This window comes from Motacilla alba, chromosome 5 (genome assembly GCF_015832195.1).
Source record: "Motacilla alba alba isolate MOTALB_02 chromosome 5, Motacilla_alba_V1.0_pri, whole genome shotgun sequence".
NCBI classification, from domain to species: domain Eukaryota; kingdom Metazoa; phylum Chordata; class Aves; order Passeriformes; family Motacillidae; genus Motacilla; species Motacilla alba.
The window spans coordinates 5,355,220-5,370,040 of NC_052020.1; the positions used below are offsets into that span (position 1 = coordinate 5,355,220).

The following is a 14,821-nucleotide window of genomic DNA, read 5'->3' on the forward strand; positions in this document are numbered from 1 at the left end:
TCCTGCTCCACTGCTCCAGTTTAGCTGAGCATCTGAGGTTCATGAACTGCAGACACTGAAGATGAACTCTTCAAGACTTAACCCGGTGTTAACCCTTCCATCTTCCTGACTTTTGTCAGGCCTTTGGCGAGCAGATTTAACACAATGGTATGACCAAAAATACCACTTTCCTGGGGTAGTGAAGTAAAATCCCCCCAGTGAGGAGCAGAACAGGCATGCAAAAGCAAAGCAGGAAGCAGGAGGTCCTCCTGTGGTAATGGCAATTTCAGTCTGAAGTGGAGGCACACATGATACAGTGTGTGTGGACCTCCTCAGAGAGGCAGGAGGGCAGCTGGACAGAGCAAATATGGAGCACAGTGAATTTCACTAAATGAAGCCACTCTCGATTTACCCTCTGGAAAAAAATAGTCAGAGCTGTGTTTTTTCTTCCAACCATACAAGAGGAGCTGAGCTCCCCACAGACTACCCAAATCTCCTATATTTGAACATCCAATGAAGCTTTTTAACCAGTCAACTGAACTGATGTTTGAAATACAGCTGATGGGATAGATGCTTCATTCTCATTAATGTCTTGGAACAACAATTCCATCATTCACTCAATTTATATAAATTAATAATGGCAAAAGAGAAAATGCTAATTTAGCCTATGATTAAAAAATTAAGAAAGCTCTGACAACCCTTTTGATTTCTTTTAAATGGAGGTGGTAACACTTTCACTCTAGGTGCTCTTTTCCAGAGAACCTAGACTACTGAAGCACTGAAGTAGTAGGGGCCATCAGATGCAGGCCTCTTGCTGCCTACATTCTGGGAGCCTCACACTCTAAAGGGAGCAGACAGACTTCAAAGCTTCTGAAAAAAATATTTCAATCTGGAGACTGGTGCATTTAAACATAAGTTTTGAAATGGCCTTGTTTTAATTTCTGAAGCAGTGCCTACTTCATTTAAGAAACAAGAAACACCTCTGATTGCTCAGTGGAGTTCAAGCTTCAGTTTAATTTCTCTAAAGATCAGCAAGTATTGAATACATAAACATCCAGATTTCACATTAAACACCCAGCATTGATATCACACGAAGGAAAATATCTTCTAGTAAGAGTTATAATAAAACACTCCCTATTAAAAGTATGAGTTTGTTCAAGATCAAAGGTTTTATTTAGGGGTTTTTTTTCCTACATGTCATTGCACATTTCTCCCACTTACCTTATACCAGTTCTGGTCCTTACTAGATCCTTTCATAAATCATCCAGTGAAAACATAGACAGCTTTCTCAGGACTGGGTGATTAGAGGCAACACAAGTGCAGTGGTGGCACCTTGGAAGGAGTGGAAGCACAAGACCAGGAGGACGATTGGGAACAAGAAGGAAACAAGATCTTTCTCCTCGTTGCTGCAGTGAGCTTTCCACCAGCTCCATCATCTTTTGTCATGTCAGAAGTCAAGCTTTCATAGATCAACTTTAGCTCAATAAAATGAATTCTGAAAATTTTGCTTCAGTTGTTTGCTTCATTTGTTCATTTGTACATATACTCAGGTTTTCAAATAAATGCACAGAGCAATGTAAGTGAAGAAATTCAAAAGAGAGCATTTGCTGTGAGGTTCCAAGACAGAGTGTGCTCTTTGAAAGGCAGCACTCTCTTCCCTATTCACACATACCTTAATGCCTAGCTTTATGTTTAAAGAGGCCACATGCCAAATTAAATGCAAAATCTAATCTGTTAAAGCAACTGCAATTTTCTGCTTTGGTCAGGATCACAATTACAACAACAAACAACGCAGTCAGTGATTACTAACAAGCCTAACCAAAACTCATGTTATTACTGCTATCTGATCTACTCACTCATTCCTGCTCATGCAGGATACCGCAGGCTGGCAGCAGCCACAGCCTGCACAAAGGTGCTGCATCCAGGATGTGTAGCTGTCCAACAGTGCTCAACAGAAACATGTGCTGCAGAAATCTTATTTTGTGCACTTTTTACAATGTGTTGGTACATCAGACCCAATTCAGCTTTGGCCTGAACTTCTTCGAACTTCATCTGATTAGATACATTCAAGTTATTTGATTGTTTTTTCTTTGAAACATTAGTTTTTGAAAAAGAATGTCCTCGAGTCTCCAAAACATTGTTTCCAAACAATTATGAAGATACATTCTCTCAGCACAAGGCTATTCGTTACATTTATTTCTAAAGCTTTTGTTGACACAGGGTTAGCCACTGAAAGCTAAGCACTAAGGTGTTTGTGTATGTTAGCAAACTATTTATGATACTGTGATAGTTCTAAAATAAAGTACTATTATGTGCTGAAATACAATCCTTTTTGTCCACTTGCAACAACCAAGCTGTAATCTCAGACTTGCACCACTAACTGCACGTTCTGCCCTTGACTACTTTCCTCCATCAACCACAGGTGAAGCTGCTGATCCAGCATGTGCATCTGACTATTCTTCCATGATTCTTTTCAGTCCACCAAAACCTGCCCCACAGCACACTAAGAATTTTGCTGCAAAGCCCAGTTTACAGGTTTAGCTGAAAGCCTCTCAAAGGAAGAAAAAACATTTTGGCATAGAAATGCAACGGAAGAGCCAGAACAAGACCAAAACCAGGCATCATCTGTTATGGAAAAGCAAAGTACAGGAGCGATGCTTTCTGTGGAAGAAGGGAGCACTGGGGATAGAGAGACACTGGAAAAACAGTGTAGAGCCAGGTTTGTTGCACCTGCAGTGGAAAGGAAGCCAAAAGCACAGGCAGCAACTGCTGACGCTGTGAAGAATCACCTCGTGCTGCCCCAAGCACAAGGACTCCCAGTGGTGCTGGCCTGGTGTTCTGACACCCATGACACCATTAAAGCTGTAACACACCACGTAGCTCTTCTGCATAGGCAGTTATGGAGGGGCTTGACAGCTTGGCCTGCAAGCAAAGCTGAGTTAATAGAAGAAATAACAACTGATGATTTTTGAGTGTATCCATAGCAAGGAAGAAGACAAGGCCAGCATGGAAACAGATTAGAAAAGATACATGAAAATTTTTGTAAGCTAGACTACGTGCATGAGTAGATGTGTATACATACCTTATTAAATTTCTGTAAAACTTTTGCCAGTTATATTGATGCTAATTGCTTTGTACCAATGAATATAATAAGTTATTGTGATGTAGTTAATGACTTAAGATCACGCTTTGTTAAGAGTATATAAGCTGGAGAACATGCAGAATAAAAACTTTTTCTTCTTGGACCCTGATCACATGGGTGCACGTCACATCTGACCTAATGGTGAAAGCCAGTCTTGTACAGTGGTGCAGGTGACCCTCCTGAAGGATGGGATGCCATCCAGAGGGACCTGGACAAGCTCAAGAAGTGGCCCATGGAAATCTCCTGTGGTTAAACAAGGCCAAGTGCTGGTGCTGCACCTGGGCCAGGGCAGCCCCTGGTACCAGTCCAGGCTGCGGATGAGCAGATCCAGAGCAGCCTGGGGAGAAGGACTCGGGGTGCTGGTGGGTGAGAGGCTGGACATGAGCCAGCAGTGTGCAGCTGGAGCCCAGAAAGCCAATCCCAGCCTGGGCTGCACCCAGAGCAGCGTGAGAGCGGCTGGGGAGGGGATCCTGCCCCTCTGCTCTGCTCAGATCCCACCTGGAGCTCTGCGTCCAGCTCCAGGCCCCAGCACAGCAGGGACAGGGACCTGCTGGAGGGAGCCCAGAGGAGAACACCAAGATTAGAGGGATGGAGCACCTCTCGTACGAGGACAGGCTGAGAGAATTGGGATTGTTCAGCCTGGAGAGGAGAAGGCTTTGGGGTCACCTAACTGTGGCCTTCCAGTGCCTGAAAGGAGCCTGCAAGGGCAGTGAGAGGCACTTCTACATGGGCATGCAGTGACAGAACAAGGGGGAAGGCTTTACGATGAAAAAGAGTAGCTTTATATTAGATTTAGGGGGAAATTCCTTGCTGTGTGAGTGGTGAGGCCCTGGCACAGGCTGCCCAGAGAAGCTGTGGCTGCCCCATCCCTGGAAGTGTTTAAAGCCAGGTTGGATGGAGCTCTGTCTGCTCTGGATGGAGCAGCCTGGTCTAGTGGAAGGAGTCCCTGCCCATGGCAAGGGAGATGGAACTGGACGATCTTCAAGGTCCCTTCCAACCCAAGCCATTCTATGATTCTATTATATACAATATTATATACAATATAAAACACAATCACACTCGACTCAAACACTGGCCTGCATTTTTTCTGGTAACATGTGTAATAATTCTAGCAGACTGTGCAACAAGGAAGCTAATGAATAAATATATCTGTTACAAACAAATACATTGATGCCAATCATGAACTGGAGCATGATTTTGGCCCTGGGTCTGTGATTGCTATATTGCTTTAATTATGAGAAAATCACAGAAAACTGCCAACTACCCCTTAGCTTGATCCTGCACTTCATTTGGTCTATGTTCAACATGTAACCAGACCTCAAAAAGCCATATTGCCATTCAGCCTTGTGGAACACTGAATGATTTAAAGAGTAACAGGAAATTTTCCCTAAGGGGCAGCATATCTTAGCTCTCACAGTTCTGCAACAAAGCTGGCTTGATTCTGGTTGAAGTGTCACACAGGCAGAGTGCGCTCCTAGACTCTAGAGATTTCCATATGGAATATACCACGAGCCAAGACGACATCTCACCATCAGAAGTAAAACTTCCATGTCATCTCCTCCTGGCTGCTCACTACAGCTGAGCCAGCTCTCAGGAAGGCAAGCTGACTCAGCTCAGCAAAATTACAGAAAAATCACCTCTGGCAGAAAAAGGTAAAGGTGAAAAAGGGAAGCCAGTGGAGTGAATTCATTACTCACTCTGTGGCCAGAAGTGAGAGGGTGAAGAAGGGAAGGAGGGACAGTCAGGCCTTCTTTGAGTTGTCAGCAAGCAGCTGAGGCAGCCCAGCCCTGCTGCCACGCCACATCTGGAGGCAGCAGCACATGCTGCAGCACTGGAGATCATTCCTCAGACCTTAAGCAGATGATTCCCATTAAAGTGTTACCTTAAGTACTTATATCTGTCTCCCAGCTATCAAAGGATATTTTTGATTCTATAAAGGATTTATTTTCTCCAAGTGGAGGCTCTTTGTTTAGGGAAAGAAATGAGAAACAAAAAAAAAAGAAAAGTAGTGCTCCAGGCTGGTACGCTGCACAGATTGTGTTACAGTGCTTCAACTTAAGATTTTGGTCTTAAATAGAGAGAAAAATCATATTATGTTTCAGCAAGATATTTTTATTATATTAAGTTCTTGACTTCAGAGAGAAGCTCATACAATATCACTACTGGCTACAGGCACTAAGTTATGCACTACAGTTCAGAAGGCATTTTAGCCCACCAAAGCTCAGTTCCTAAACAGCAAGTAACAGCTGCATTTGAAACAAAACCATTCCTTATTAGAACAAGAATCCAAGTTTTAGAATCATTAACACACCTAACATGACTGCTAAATATACATTTCAATATGTACACTTTTAACATTTAAAAAAAAAGTCTAATTAACATGATCTATCAAAGGAATTTTTCTGTCCCTGAACAGATCCTTCAGAAAAGCTGCTGATAAGTTTCCTGGGTACCAGGACACTGTAAAAGCACTTACTCTCAACATACTCTTTTGCTGTCTTAGAGAAAAGTGTTACAAAATACCATTTGGTTACAAAAAGATAAAATGCACAAACTTCGAGGAAGATTTCCTAGACAGAGGACAGCAAGGAGCAGCAGGGGTCAGTTTAATGAAAAAGCTGCGGAAGTCTGACTGGCTGATCTCAGGACAAGATTTATCTCATACACAGGAAAAGCAAATCACTGGATAAACTGACTTTATCTGATGGTTATGGACATCAGTGACTAAGATTTTAGTCTACTCCACCTCTATTAAAACCATGTAAAAGAAATTAAACTTAACAACAGCTGTCACAATTTCTGTTTCACTCAACTTCACAATTTGATTGCCAGAAATAAGGATCTACTCCAGCAATGTTCAGGGAAACACTGTGTCTGTGGTTCATTTCGTGGTATGAAGCCACTGTCTGTGTTTCCCTGCCTGCAAATCTGGACGGGCTCTTGTTTGTGATTTCTCGTGTAACATGATTTTACAGCCGTGTACCCACCCCCACATTCTCTTTAGAGCAGTTCTGTAATGGAAATAAACAACATAATGGTACTCTTTACAGTTCATGTTGCCATTACTTGAGGGAAAAAAACCAAACAAGACACTAGCAGTTTTACAATTTATTAACACATCGTTCCAAATTTAGGACAGGAAACTCCACAGCAACATGTTCACTCTAGAAAACCAGACACTTCAACTAGATGGAAAAGGCACTTCATATCAGTTCCACGTATCACCCTCCTCTCAGCCCCACTTGAGGGAAGCAATGTGCTCTAAGTGTAATAATATAATGGCGATTAGTGGAGATCCTGCAGGGAAATAAAAAACTGTGGGTCCTTCCCCACTGGAAATGGCCCTTTCAACAGCATCAGCAGCGCAAACGCTGCACTATTAGCATATAACTGGAGTCATTTTCTGTCATCAGGCCTCGTTCATATGTAAAACAGCAATCCTCCCGTTCCCCAGGGAGAGAAAGTCTCCCACCCCCCACATGGCTCCTCCAGCTGCAAGCAACACAGGTGCTAACTTATGCAAACACAAGGAAAACTCACTCTGCTGGTTTCTGGCTTTGGTGAGCTGCTGCTTCTCCCTCCACCCTCTGCCCTGGCCTCTGGGTGACTTCGCTCCTCTCCTCAGTGCTGATGACTTTCACACTTACCTTTCTTTCCCTCCCCATCCACGGCTGCATTTCTTCCTGCTGCTTCTTGAAATTAGGCGTGAGAAAAGCAGAACCTCAGCTTTTCCTCCTCAAGTCCCATACTTTTCTTCTTTCTCGTTTAATACTGATCACGCCATCTTTTCATTCCAATGTTGAGGTTTTTTGCAAAATTTTTTTAACATCTAATCTGATTGGCTGTAGCCAAGTTTCTGAATGCATTTCACTACAGAATTCATTTCAGTCTGTGGTTCAGTATTGCCTGGAGTGCTACAAACTGAATCTTCAAAAGACTTACTTGCTCATTAGCATACACCTTCCTCTTGTGAGCAGTGCCTTCAGGTGCAGTCACCCTCTTTTCAAGAGCATATTCCTCATCTTTACCTCTGAGGCACATTCCTCCTGCTCATCTCGACCTGCCTATCTTCAATCTGCGGGGAAAGCAAGACACCACAGCTCACTCATCATCCTGATGTCTCCTTTGCTGCTACCCTGCTCTGTGCAGATGGTGCCCGTTTCCCTTATTCTTTGTTTTAACAGGCAGTCAGAAAAGATACAGGAATTTACCATCTACAAACCAGGTGGCTTAGGCTGCTCTAAATAAAAATAAACTGCTTTAGCCAGTCCTAGCTAAAGCAGTCCTCTAGAAGTTTTACCATTTAAATTTAGACTAAATAAAAATAAATAAAGAATAAATAGATATTCTCTCTCGTCTCTTGCTGACGTTTGGCGTATACAAGAAAGCTGGAAAGAGACTTTTCACAAGGGCATATGGTAATGGACAAGGGGCAATGGATAAGGGGTAATGGACAAGGGGCAATTGACAAGGGGTAACGGCTTTAAACTGGAAGTAGGTTTAGATTAGATATTAAAATGAGGTTATTTACGGTGAGGAGGGTGAGACACTGGAACACCCAGAGAAACTGTGGCTGCTCCATCCCTGCATCCCTGGAAGTGTTCAAGGCCAGGTTGGATGGGGCCTTGAGCAACCTGATCTAGTGGAAGGTGCCCGTGCCCACGGCAGGGGGATCGGACTGGATGGTCTTCAAGGTCCCTTCCAATCCGAGGCATTCTGCGATCCCATTATACGATTCCGTTCAGGCCCCGGGCCCGCGGTGACTTCCTGACGGGGAATGCCCGAGTCTCTGGGAAGCTCTGCCACACGGACACATAAAAGAGGCGGTGGCGGGTGGCGGCTCGGCGGTCCCCGCCGCGGGGGAGGCGGACGGGCGCGGGGAGCGGCCTCAGCGCTCGGTGACGGCGGCGGAGCAGGGCGGGAGGGCCGCCCCACAAAGCGCTGTACAATGGGGCGGCCGGCGGGCTCCATCTTGGCGGCGGCGGCCGCCCCGGAGCCCGCGGCTGGCGGCGCTTCCCCTCCGCGGGAACAACATGGCCCCGCCCCGGTTCCTCCAACAAAGCGCCAGCGCTTCGCTTCACCGAGGAACCGGCCTCCCCCATACCCGACACCGCCACCCCGCCCGTCCCCGCCTTCGGCCCCCCCACCCCGCCCCGGTGGCGGCTACCGCCCCCCGCCACGCTCCGCTCCCGCCGCCGCGCTTCCCCCTCGGGCCGCGGCCGCCCGGCCGCGAGTCACAGACCTCCTCCTCTTCCTCCTGCTCCCGCTCCCCCCGCCGGCGCTGCTGGCGGCGGCCTCGGCGGCCCCTCCGCCGCGGCCTCCCTGCCCCCGGACACGGAGCCCGTGAGCCCCAGTGCGCTGGCGGGGGAGGAGCATCCTGGGAACGCGCAGCCCGACATGGGTCCGGCGGCCGCGCAGCCCCCGCCGCCGCCCGCAGCTCCGCCCGCCGCCCGCCGCTGAGCGGGAGCGGAGCGCAGGGGGCCGCACGGGGCCGCGGCGCTGCCCGCCCCGGATGAGGCGCCGCTCCCCCCCCGCCCCGCTCGGTCCCCGCCGCCCTCAGAAGCGCAGGGCCCCCACGGAGCCCCCGCGGCCCCGATGATGGACAGGAACTACCCCACGACCCCCGGCTTCGCCGAGCCCCTGGCCCCGGGCACCGCGCCGCCCGCCGCCTCCTGGGCCTACGAGCGCGGCGCCGGCAGCCTCAAGCCCAGGTGAGGAGGGTCCGCCGAGGGGGCAGCGGCAGGAAAGGCCGGGGGCCGCGCCGGGGCCTGGCCGAGGGGGCCCGGCGGCGGGGCAGGGCAGGGCGGGGGGCGAGCGGGGCCCGGCGGCCCCGGGCAGGCCGGGCCGGGCCGGGCGGGGCGGGGGAGGCCGCGTCCCGGCGGGCGGGGGGCGGCGGCGCGGGCTCCCCGCTGTCCCCGGCGGCCCGCGGCGGGGCGGGCGGTCTCTCCGCCCCGGAGGCTCGCGTCGGGCTGCGGCGCGGGTTCAAGAGTTCACGCGTCCCTGGCCGGCTCCCGGAGGGAAGCGGGGCCGCGGGCACCGGCGCTGCCCGGCCGAACAATGCTGCCCGCCGGGGCACCGGGCCGGCGGAGGCGGCCGCGCCGCGCCAGCATCCCCCGCGCCCTGCCATTGCTCCGCTGTTGTGCGCTCCGCTGAGCCCGGCGAGCCTCTTTGCTCTAAAGCGCTGCTCCGGGGCGTGCGGAGCCTCCTCTCAGCCAAAACTTGTCTGGAGCAAATCAGTCCCGCGGAGAGTTCTGCAAAGTTCCGGGAAGTGCGGGGAAAATACAGGATATCTTATTGGCTTCGGGTTGCTTTTTGATTGTGTAACTCTGCCAACTAAAACGGGTGTTCTCTAGGCGATGAGATTTTCCTTATCGCCTGCCTTTTATGTCTCTAGCTTGATTTATCTGCAGTTCCCATCTCGACGACGTTTAAAGGTAAAAGAGAGTCTCGGGCTAAAAATATCCCGTCAAAATAGGTGTGCTAATAGATGACTTTGCACTTGGTTCTGAAAGTGGTCAGACATGTCTGATAAGATTAATAGATTATCAAGTCAGAAGGACTGTTGCAATCATCTAGTCTGACCTCTTCATAATGCAGGCCATAGAACTTTTTTTTCCCTCAAATTGTGTTTGAAAATAGAGCTTATGTTTTAGAAGGTGTAGTTAAAAATTTCCAATGAGGCAGAATTCAGCACGACTCTTGGTAAAGTCTACAAATTTATATTGTATTTCTGATATGAAGAGGGCTGCCTTTAGTTTCTGGCCGCTGAGTTTCGTTTATAGCCTCATCAACGCTGAAAATATGTTGAGTATGAATTCTTATGAATTTTAATTAATTTTTTGCTTTACTTATTTTTCTTAGTAAAGATAACATAATCTTTTGAAATTTATTGCTGGAGATTTTTTTCTCGCTGCTTTAGTTGTTCTCTCAGATTTCTTTCAGATTTCCTCCAAGTTGTTGTCAGTTTCCCTTCCTGAATTGTGCACGTTGCATTTGAGATGCAGCTAAGGCAGTGAGAAGTGAGAAGATCTCAGGAGCTCCCTGGGATGCGAGGCTGTACATTTCACAGGGAATTGCAAGGACGGACAGCTTTTTGGCCAAACCCTTGCCCGTGAAGCTCTTTAGCTGGTTTCTCTAAGGAGTTGCCTGCATGGCAAAGTAAGGTCTCCATATAATTCTTTCCAGTTTTTCTTCCTAATCCCTGAAGTGCTTTTGGTTATGTTGCTATGTTGATTTCAGTGGAAGTCAGTGACCTGTCCTTTCTGTATTGCTTTTGCCAGTTCTCATCCTCTCTTGAGGGTCAGCTGTTCCACAAGGGAGGTTCGGATTTCCCAGGTCATTTAAGAACAGGTAGTGCAGAAGCAGAAGTGGATCTCTCTTGGATTTTACAGGAAACACAACTGCTTGTTGATTTTTTTCCTAATATTTAAAACAATCCCCTGGATTAACAACACATCTTGCAATTATTTTAATAGCTGCCGTATTAATGCTGTCTTAAATGTACATTTTGGGAATTCTTTCGAAGAAATGGCATGGAGAAAAATCCCAAGACCATGCAGAACCATGACCATCCCAAGACCATGAGTACCATGCAGAAGCTCATTAGATCACTGCCTGCTGCCTATACCAATCAAATTAGTATTACTGCATCCCGTATGTGTGATATGGCAATATTTATATTATGCTTCAGGAAACAATGTGGAGAAAACTTTGTTTTAGTTCTTTGAAATTTCTGCAGGTTCTATACATGGTGACAAATTATGCACTTAAAATGTGTTTGCTAAAACATTTAAGCTTTTTTCTTTAACTGTGCCAAGAACAGGGGAGATACTGAATAATGAATCATATTTTGTGCTTGAAATTCTCCTTAACTGGCTTCTTTGGGTTCATGTCATTTTAATAAGAATTAATATACCCTGTCTTTGGCCAGATTCAGAGGTCTGAACCATGTTGGACACAGTAATGAGTAGAGTCTGGGCTTTAGGTGCTTGTGGATTCCTCCACTGCTGACAGCACTTGTCTTTGTATGGATGGAGTTGCTGAGGAATTGGGATGGAAGAGTCATTCCTGTCACTGCCAAGGCTTGCAGCAGCCTGGAACGGAGGAAATGGTGAAGGTATAGATGTACTGTAAAGGAATATGCTGTCCATGCCCTCGACTTGTGTTACAGATCACATCACATTTTTCAACGTGGTGTTTCTGATTGTGGTTGACAGGTAGTCATCTTAACAGCTGAAGCTGCATTAGCCTGATGTTAAATTAAAAAATGTGTGTCATGTTCATCTGGTACTTGCTTGAAAAGAATTCAGCCTTTAGGTGCTATAGATGACAATATTTCATTCAAATTTCATAGTTATGCTCTTGCAGGCTGTGTCGTGGCAGGTTATGTTCCCTTTGTGTGGAGAGCCATGTTCACAGTCTCAGCTCATCAAAATGATTTCTCCTCCCTACAAGCATTGCTCCTGTCTTCCCGCGCTTCACTTCAGCCATCTGGTTTTTATCCTGCTTCTTATTTCTTTCAGGCACTGTTTTGTCTGTGCAATGCCTCTATTCTTATCAACTAAAAGGAAATGTGTGGTGAAGTGTTACAAGGACATTTCTACCAGGCCTGCTGTGACATAACTGTTCCCATGGAACAGAAGATGGTGAATTGGGATGGAAGCTGATGGAAATCACTGGGATCACTGTGTTACCTAAGCAGGGACCACTCCTGCTGGGGAGCACATTGGGACACTGCAGCCTGGTAGCAGGTAGCTTACATAGCCTGTCAGCAGCTTGAAGGAATTGCTGGTGGTTCTAGGAGTGCACTGCCACTTTTGGCCTTTTACTGTAGCTGTCACAAAACCCTACCTCTGTGCTTAAACCTTCTTTTTGCCAAAAGGGGTTGAATAGCTGATGAGGTGTGCCATGCTTACTTGCTGCTTGCTCAGGAATTATTGAGGATTCAGAAACCAGGTGATGTGTAATAGTGTGAGAAATTGTTGTAATTGCTTGGAAAGAGATGTGGAGTCTGGATAACGGATGAGGTTTCTGGTTGAGTTTCTCTGACTTGGGGGTACTCATTTAGAAAAGGATTTTTACAGATCTGACTGTTCTTGTTCTGTTTTTACCACAGCTCTAAGACTCAAATCTGCTACATGTGATTAAAAGTCAGTCACAATTATTTTGTTGTTGATTTAAATTTTATGGTGATTGCCATGGTCTCTGATGTTCCTTTATGTCTGTATCCATCTCTGTCCTACCCAAGCATATGGGGTTTTATGTCATTTAATTCAATATGGTTCTTTACTACAGATAGCGCTGACATTGTTAGTGTGGCCTGTAACAGCTAATCTAAGATAAAGAGTGAGTTACATTTGCAAAGTTACATAAATGGGAGACTTACACTTTTATGATAAATGGTTATGGTGGGTTTTTAAACTCATTTTTGCATTGCTGTCAAACTAATGCTTATTGTAAGAGCTGTGTGATAATTGTGTTTTAGTTAAGGCTCAATTTTAAATTCTAATGGGTTTTTGCATAGCTGTAGGAACTCTGTAAGTGCAGAGTATTTTAGAAAAGATGAGAACACTTTCTTTCACAAATGAAATTGTTCTGAGAGGTGAAACCAGTGTTTGTTGTTAAACACATTCTACAAAAAGTTCCCTATGGCGTAGTATTTCAAGTGTTGAAAGAAAAGCTCATAATCTGGGAATTTACTTATAAATTTTGTATTAAAAGGCACAGAAACATTAAATAAGTTCTAAAAACATATGAAAAGGTAGGTCACTTTTAAAATCTTGCCAAATTTTCTGTCATAGTTTATATCTGAAACATTTATACATGCAAAATAAACACAGGAAAACATGGTATAGTGCAGATACCTTACAGGGACTTGCTGGCTTTTGTTGGCCTTCCTTTCTTTTCCTTTTTTTTCACCTGCATTCAGCACACACTGAAATCACAGCTGTGGGAAGGTCAAAGATTGGCTGAACAGAAGCTGAATGCATTCTTGCTCTGTGTCCCATTGCTTTTCCCTGGTGCAGATGTGTGGTCATCTTGCAAAATCTTTGCTAAAGTTTCAAAATGAGCCAGCCAGGCTTGTTTGGATTTAGATGCTGCTTACCTGTGTGAGATTTAATGCCAGCTTTACATGGAAGATTTCAAGCAGTGTGTGTCATTCTGCTGCAGTGAGAAATGGTGATAAAGAACTATCTGCAGAAGGAGTGAGCTGAAACTTAGTGTGAGGGTGCAGTTACCTGAGAAGGCTGAACTGGCTGCTCAGGCTCACTGCTGCTGAAAGGGGCTCCCTTCCTCTTCCCTTGTCTTGGTTTGGTGTTTGTGCACCTGCACAGGGAGCTGGTCCTGTTTGTTAATCCAAGAGAAAACTCTCCTGGCTGAAATGGTGAATGGCTTGAGCTGGATATCTGTGCTGGTGAACCTGTGCTGGCAGACTGGAAGCCAGAGGTGGCCCCTGGGGATGAGTGGGGAGCAGAGCTGTGTGGCCTTGGTAGGGATTCTTCCCAGTGGTTCTGGACAGGGTTTAGATGGGCTCAGACTTGCCATGTCACTGTCTTTGATGAACATCCCTCACCAATTGTGCTGCCTGCTTCCCTGGCAGGAGCACTTGGTAAGTGTCTGTTAGCTGGGTGCCAGATCTGTCTTCAGATCACCTGCAATGACATTTCAGATGTGAGCCCTTTCCCATGCAGCCAACATCCTCAACACAGGGTACAGAATACATTGTTCTGCAAGAAGGGGGGGTTGTATTCCACCACCTGTGCAGAAAGTGTTTCAGTCCCATGTGTGTATTTTGCCTTTCATCCTGTTAACTTTAGTCATAGATGTTTACCTTACACCAAGAGAGAGCAACCTTTTCACCTTGTTTCTTCTGTGCTTTTGTCCACCTTTTATTTTTTTCTTGGAGTCGCTGCTGATTCTGACATAAAGCTGTCATAGGAAGGAGGCTGTTTTTTGAAAAATCCTTGTTCCTGTCAGGAAAAAAGCACCTATGCTTGAACTATAGTAATTCTAAACAATACTAGGGCTCTTACAGAGTGGGTGTATTTTGCATGGATATCTTTGTTGTATTTTGTCAAAGCTTTCACAAATTTGCATGTCAAGAAGTTGCTTTGCATGGCGAGTGCCTATTCCATACATTAAACAAACAAAGAAAAGACAAACCAAACCAAAAACCAGTCAAAAGGCAGTACATTAATAGTTTCACTTCAGACTTTCCTTAGCAGCCGTAACTGTGACAAAAATAACTTTGAGCAGCATGCAGAGTTCAGCCTTTCCAGCACAGCATTTCTTGCTGTACCATGCAAGTGGCAGAGAAAAGAAAATTCTTTGAATTTTTAAGCAAAGAGAAATGCTCTCTGAGAGGACAGAGTGCATGGTTGTTTAGTACTAGATTTATTTGTCTCACTGGGCAGTTCTCATAGGTTTTAGGTTTACTTCTCCTTGCTATTCTGTCATTGTTACATGGTTTCTTTTGTTTCATTACTAACCTGGACAGACCTGGGGCTAAGTGGACACTTATATTCTTGAGAGCCTCCTCAGAACCTCTCTGATGATGGGCTACAAAAAGGGGCAGGGAGCTCTTATTCCTGGATTTCTGCACACTTGAAAGTTTCTTACTCCAAGACAATTCAGCAAGAACCTATATATGTTTAGACAAGCTTTTACTTTCCTATATTGTTTTTCTTGTTTTTCATCTTC

The 14,821-nt window shown here is 46.0% G+C and overlaps 2 protein-coding genes across 3 annotated transcripts in view; one reads left to right on the forward strand and one right to left on the reverse strand.

The window, feature by feature from the left end:
- The window catches only part of CCDC73 (coiled-coil domain containing 73), a 95,256-nt gene extending 87,553 nt beyond the window's left edge, over window positions 1-7,703 (reverse strand). Inside the window, 3 exon segments of the mRNA XM_038137347.1 lie at window positions 6,662-6,847; window positions 7,064-7,196; window positions 7,653-7,703. Of these exon segments, the coding sequence (XP_037993275.1) occupies window positions 6,662-6,847; window positions 7,064-7,162 (285 nt within the window). The 5' untranslated portion in view covers window positions 7,163-7,196; window positions 7,653-7,703.
- A 660-nt stretch (window positions 7,704-8,363) lies between these two features.
- The window catches only part of QSER1 (glutamine and serine rich 1), a 43,119-nt gene continuing 36,661 nt past the window's right edge, over window positions 8,364-14,821 (forward strand). The window contains exon 1 of one of the 2 annotated variants that reach the window (XM_038137345.1): window positions 8,364-8,832. In XM_038137345.1, the coding sequence (XP_037993273.1) occupies window positions 8,717-8,832 (116 nt within the window). In that variant the 5' untranslated portion in view covers window positions 8,364-8,716. Of the gene's footprint in view, window positions 8,833-9,057; window positions 9,556-14,821 lie in introns of those variants that run through there. The other variant, XM_038137346.1, reaches the window with a different exon arrangement.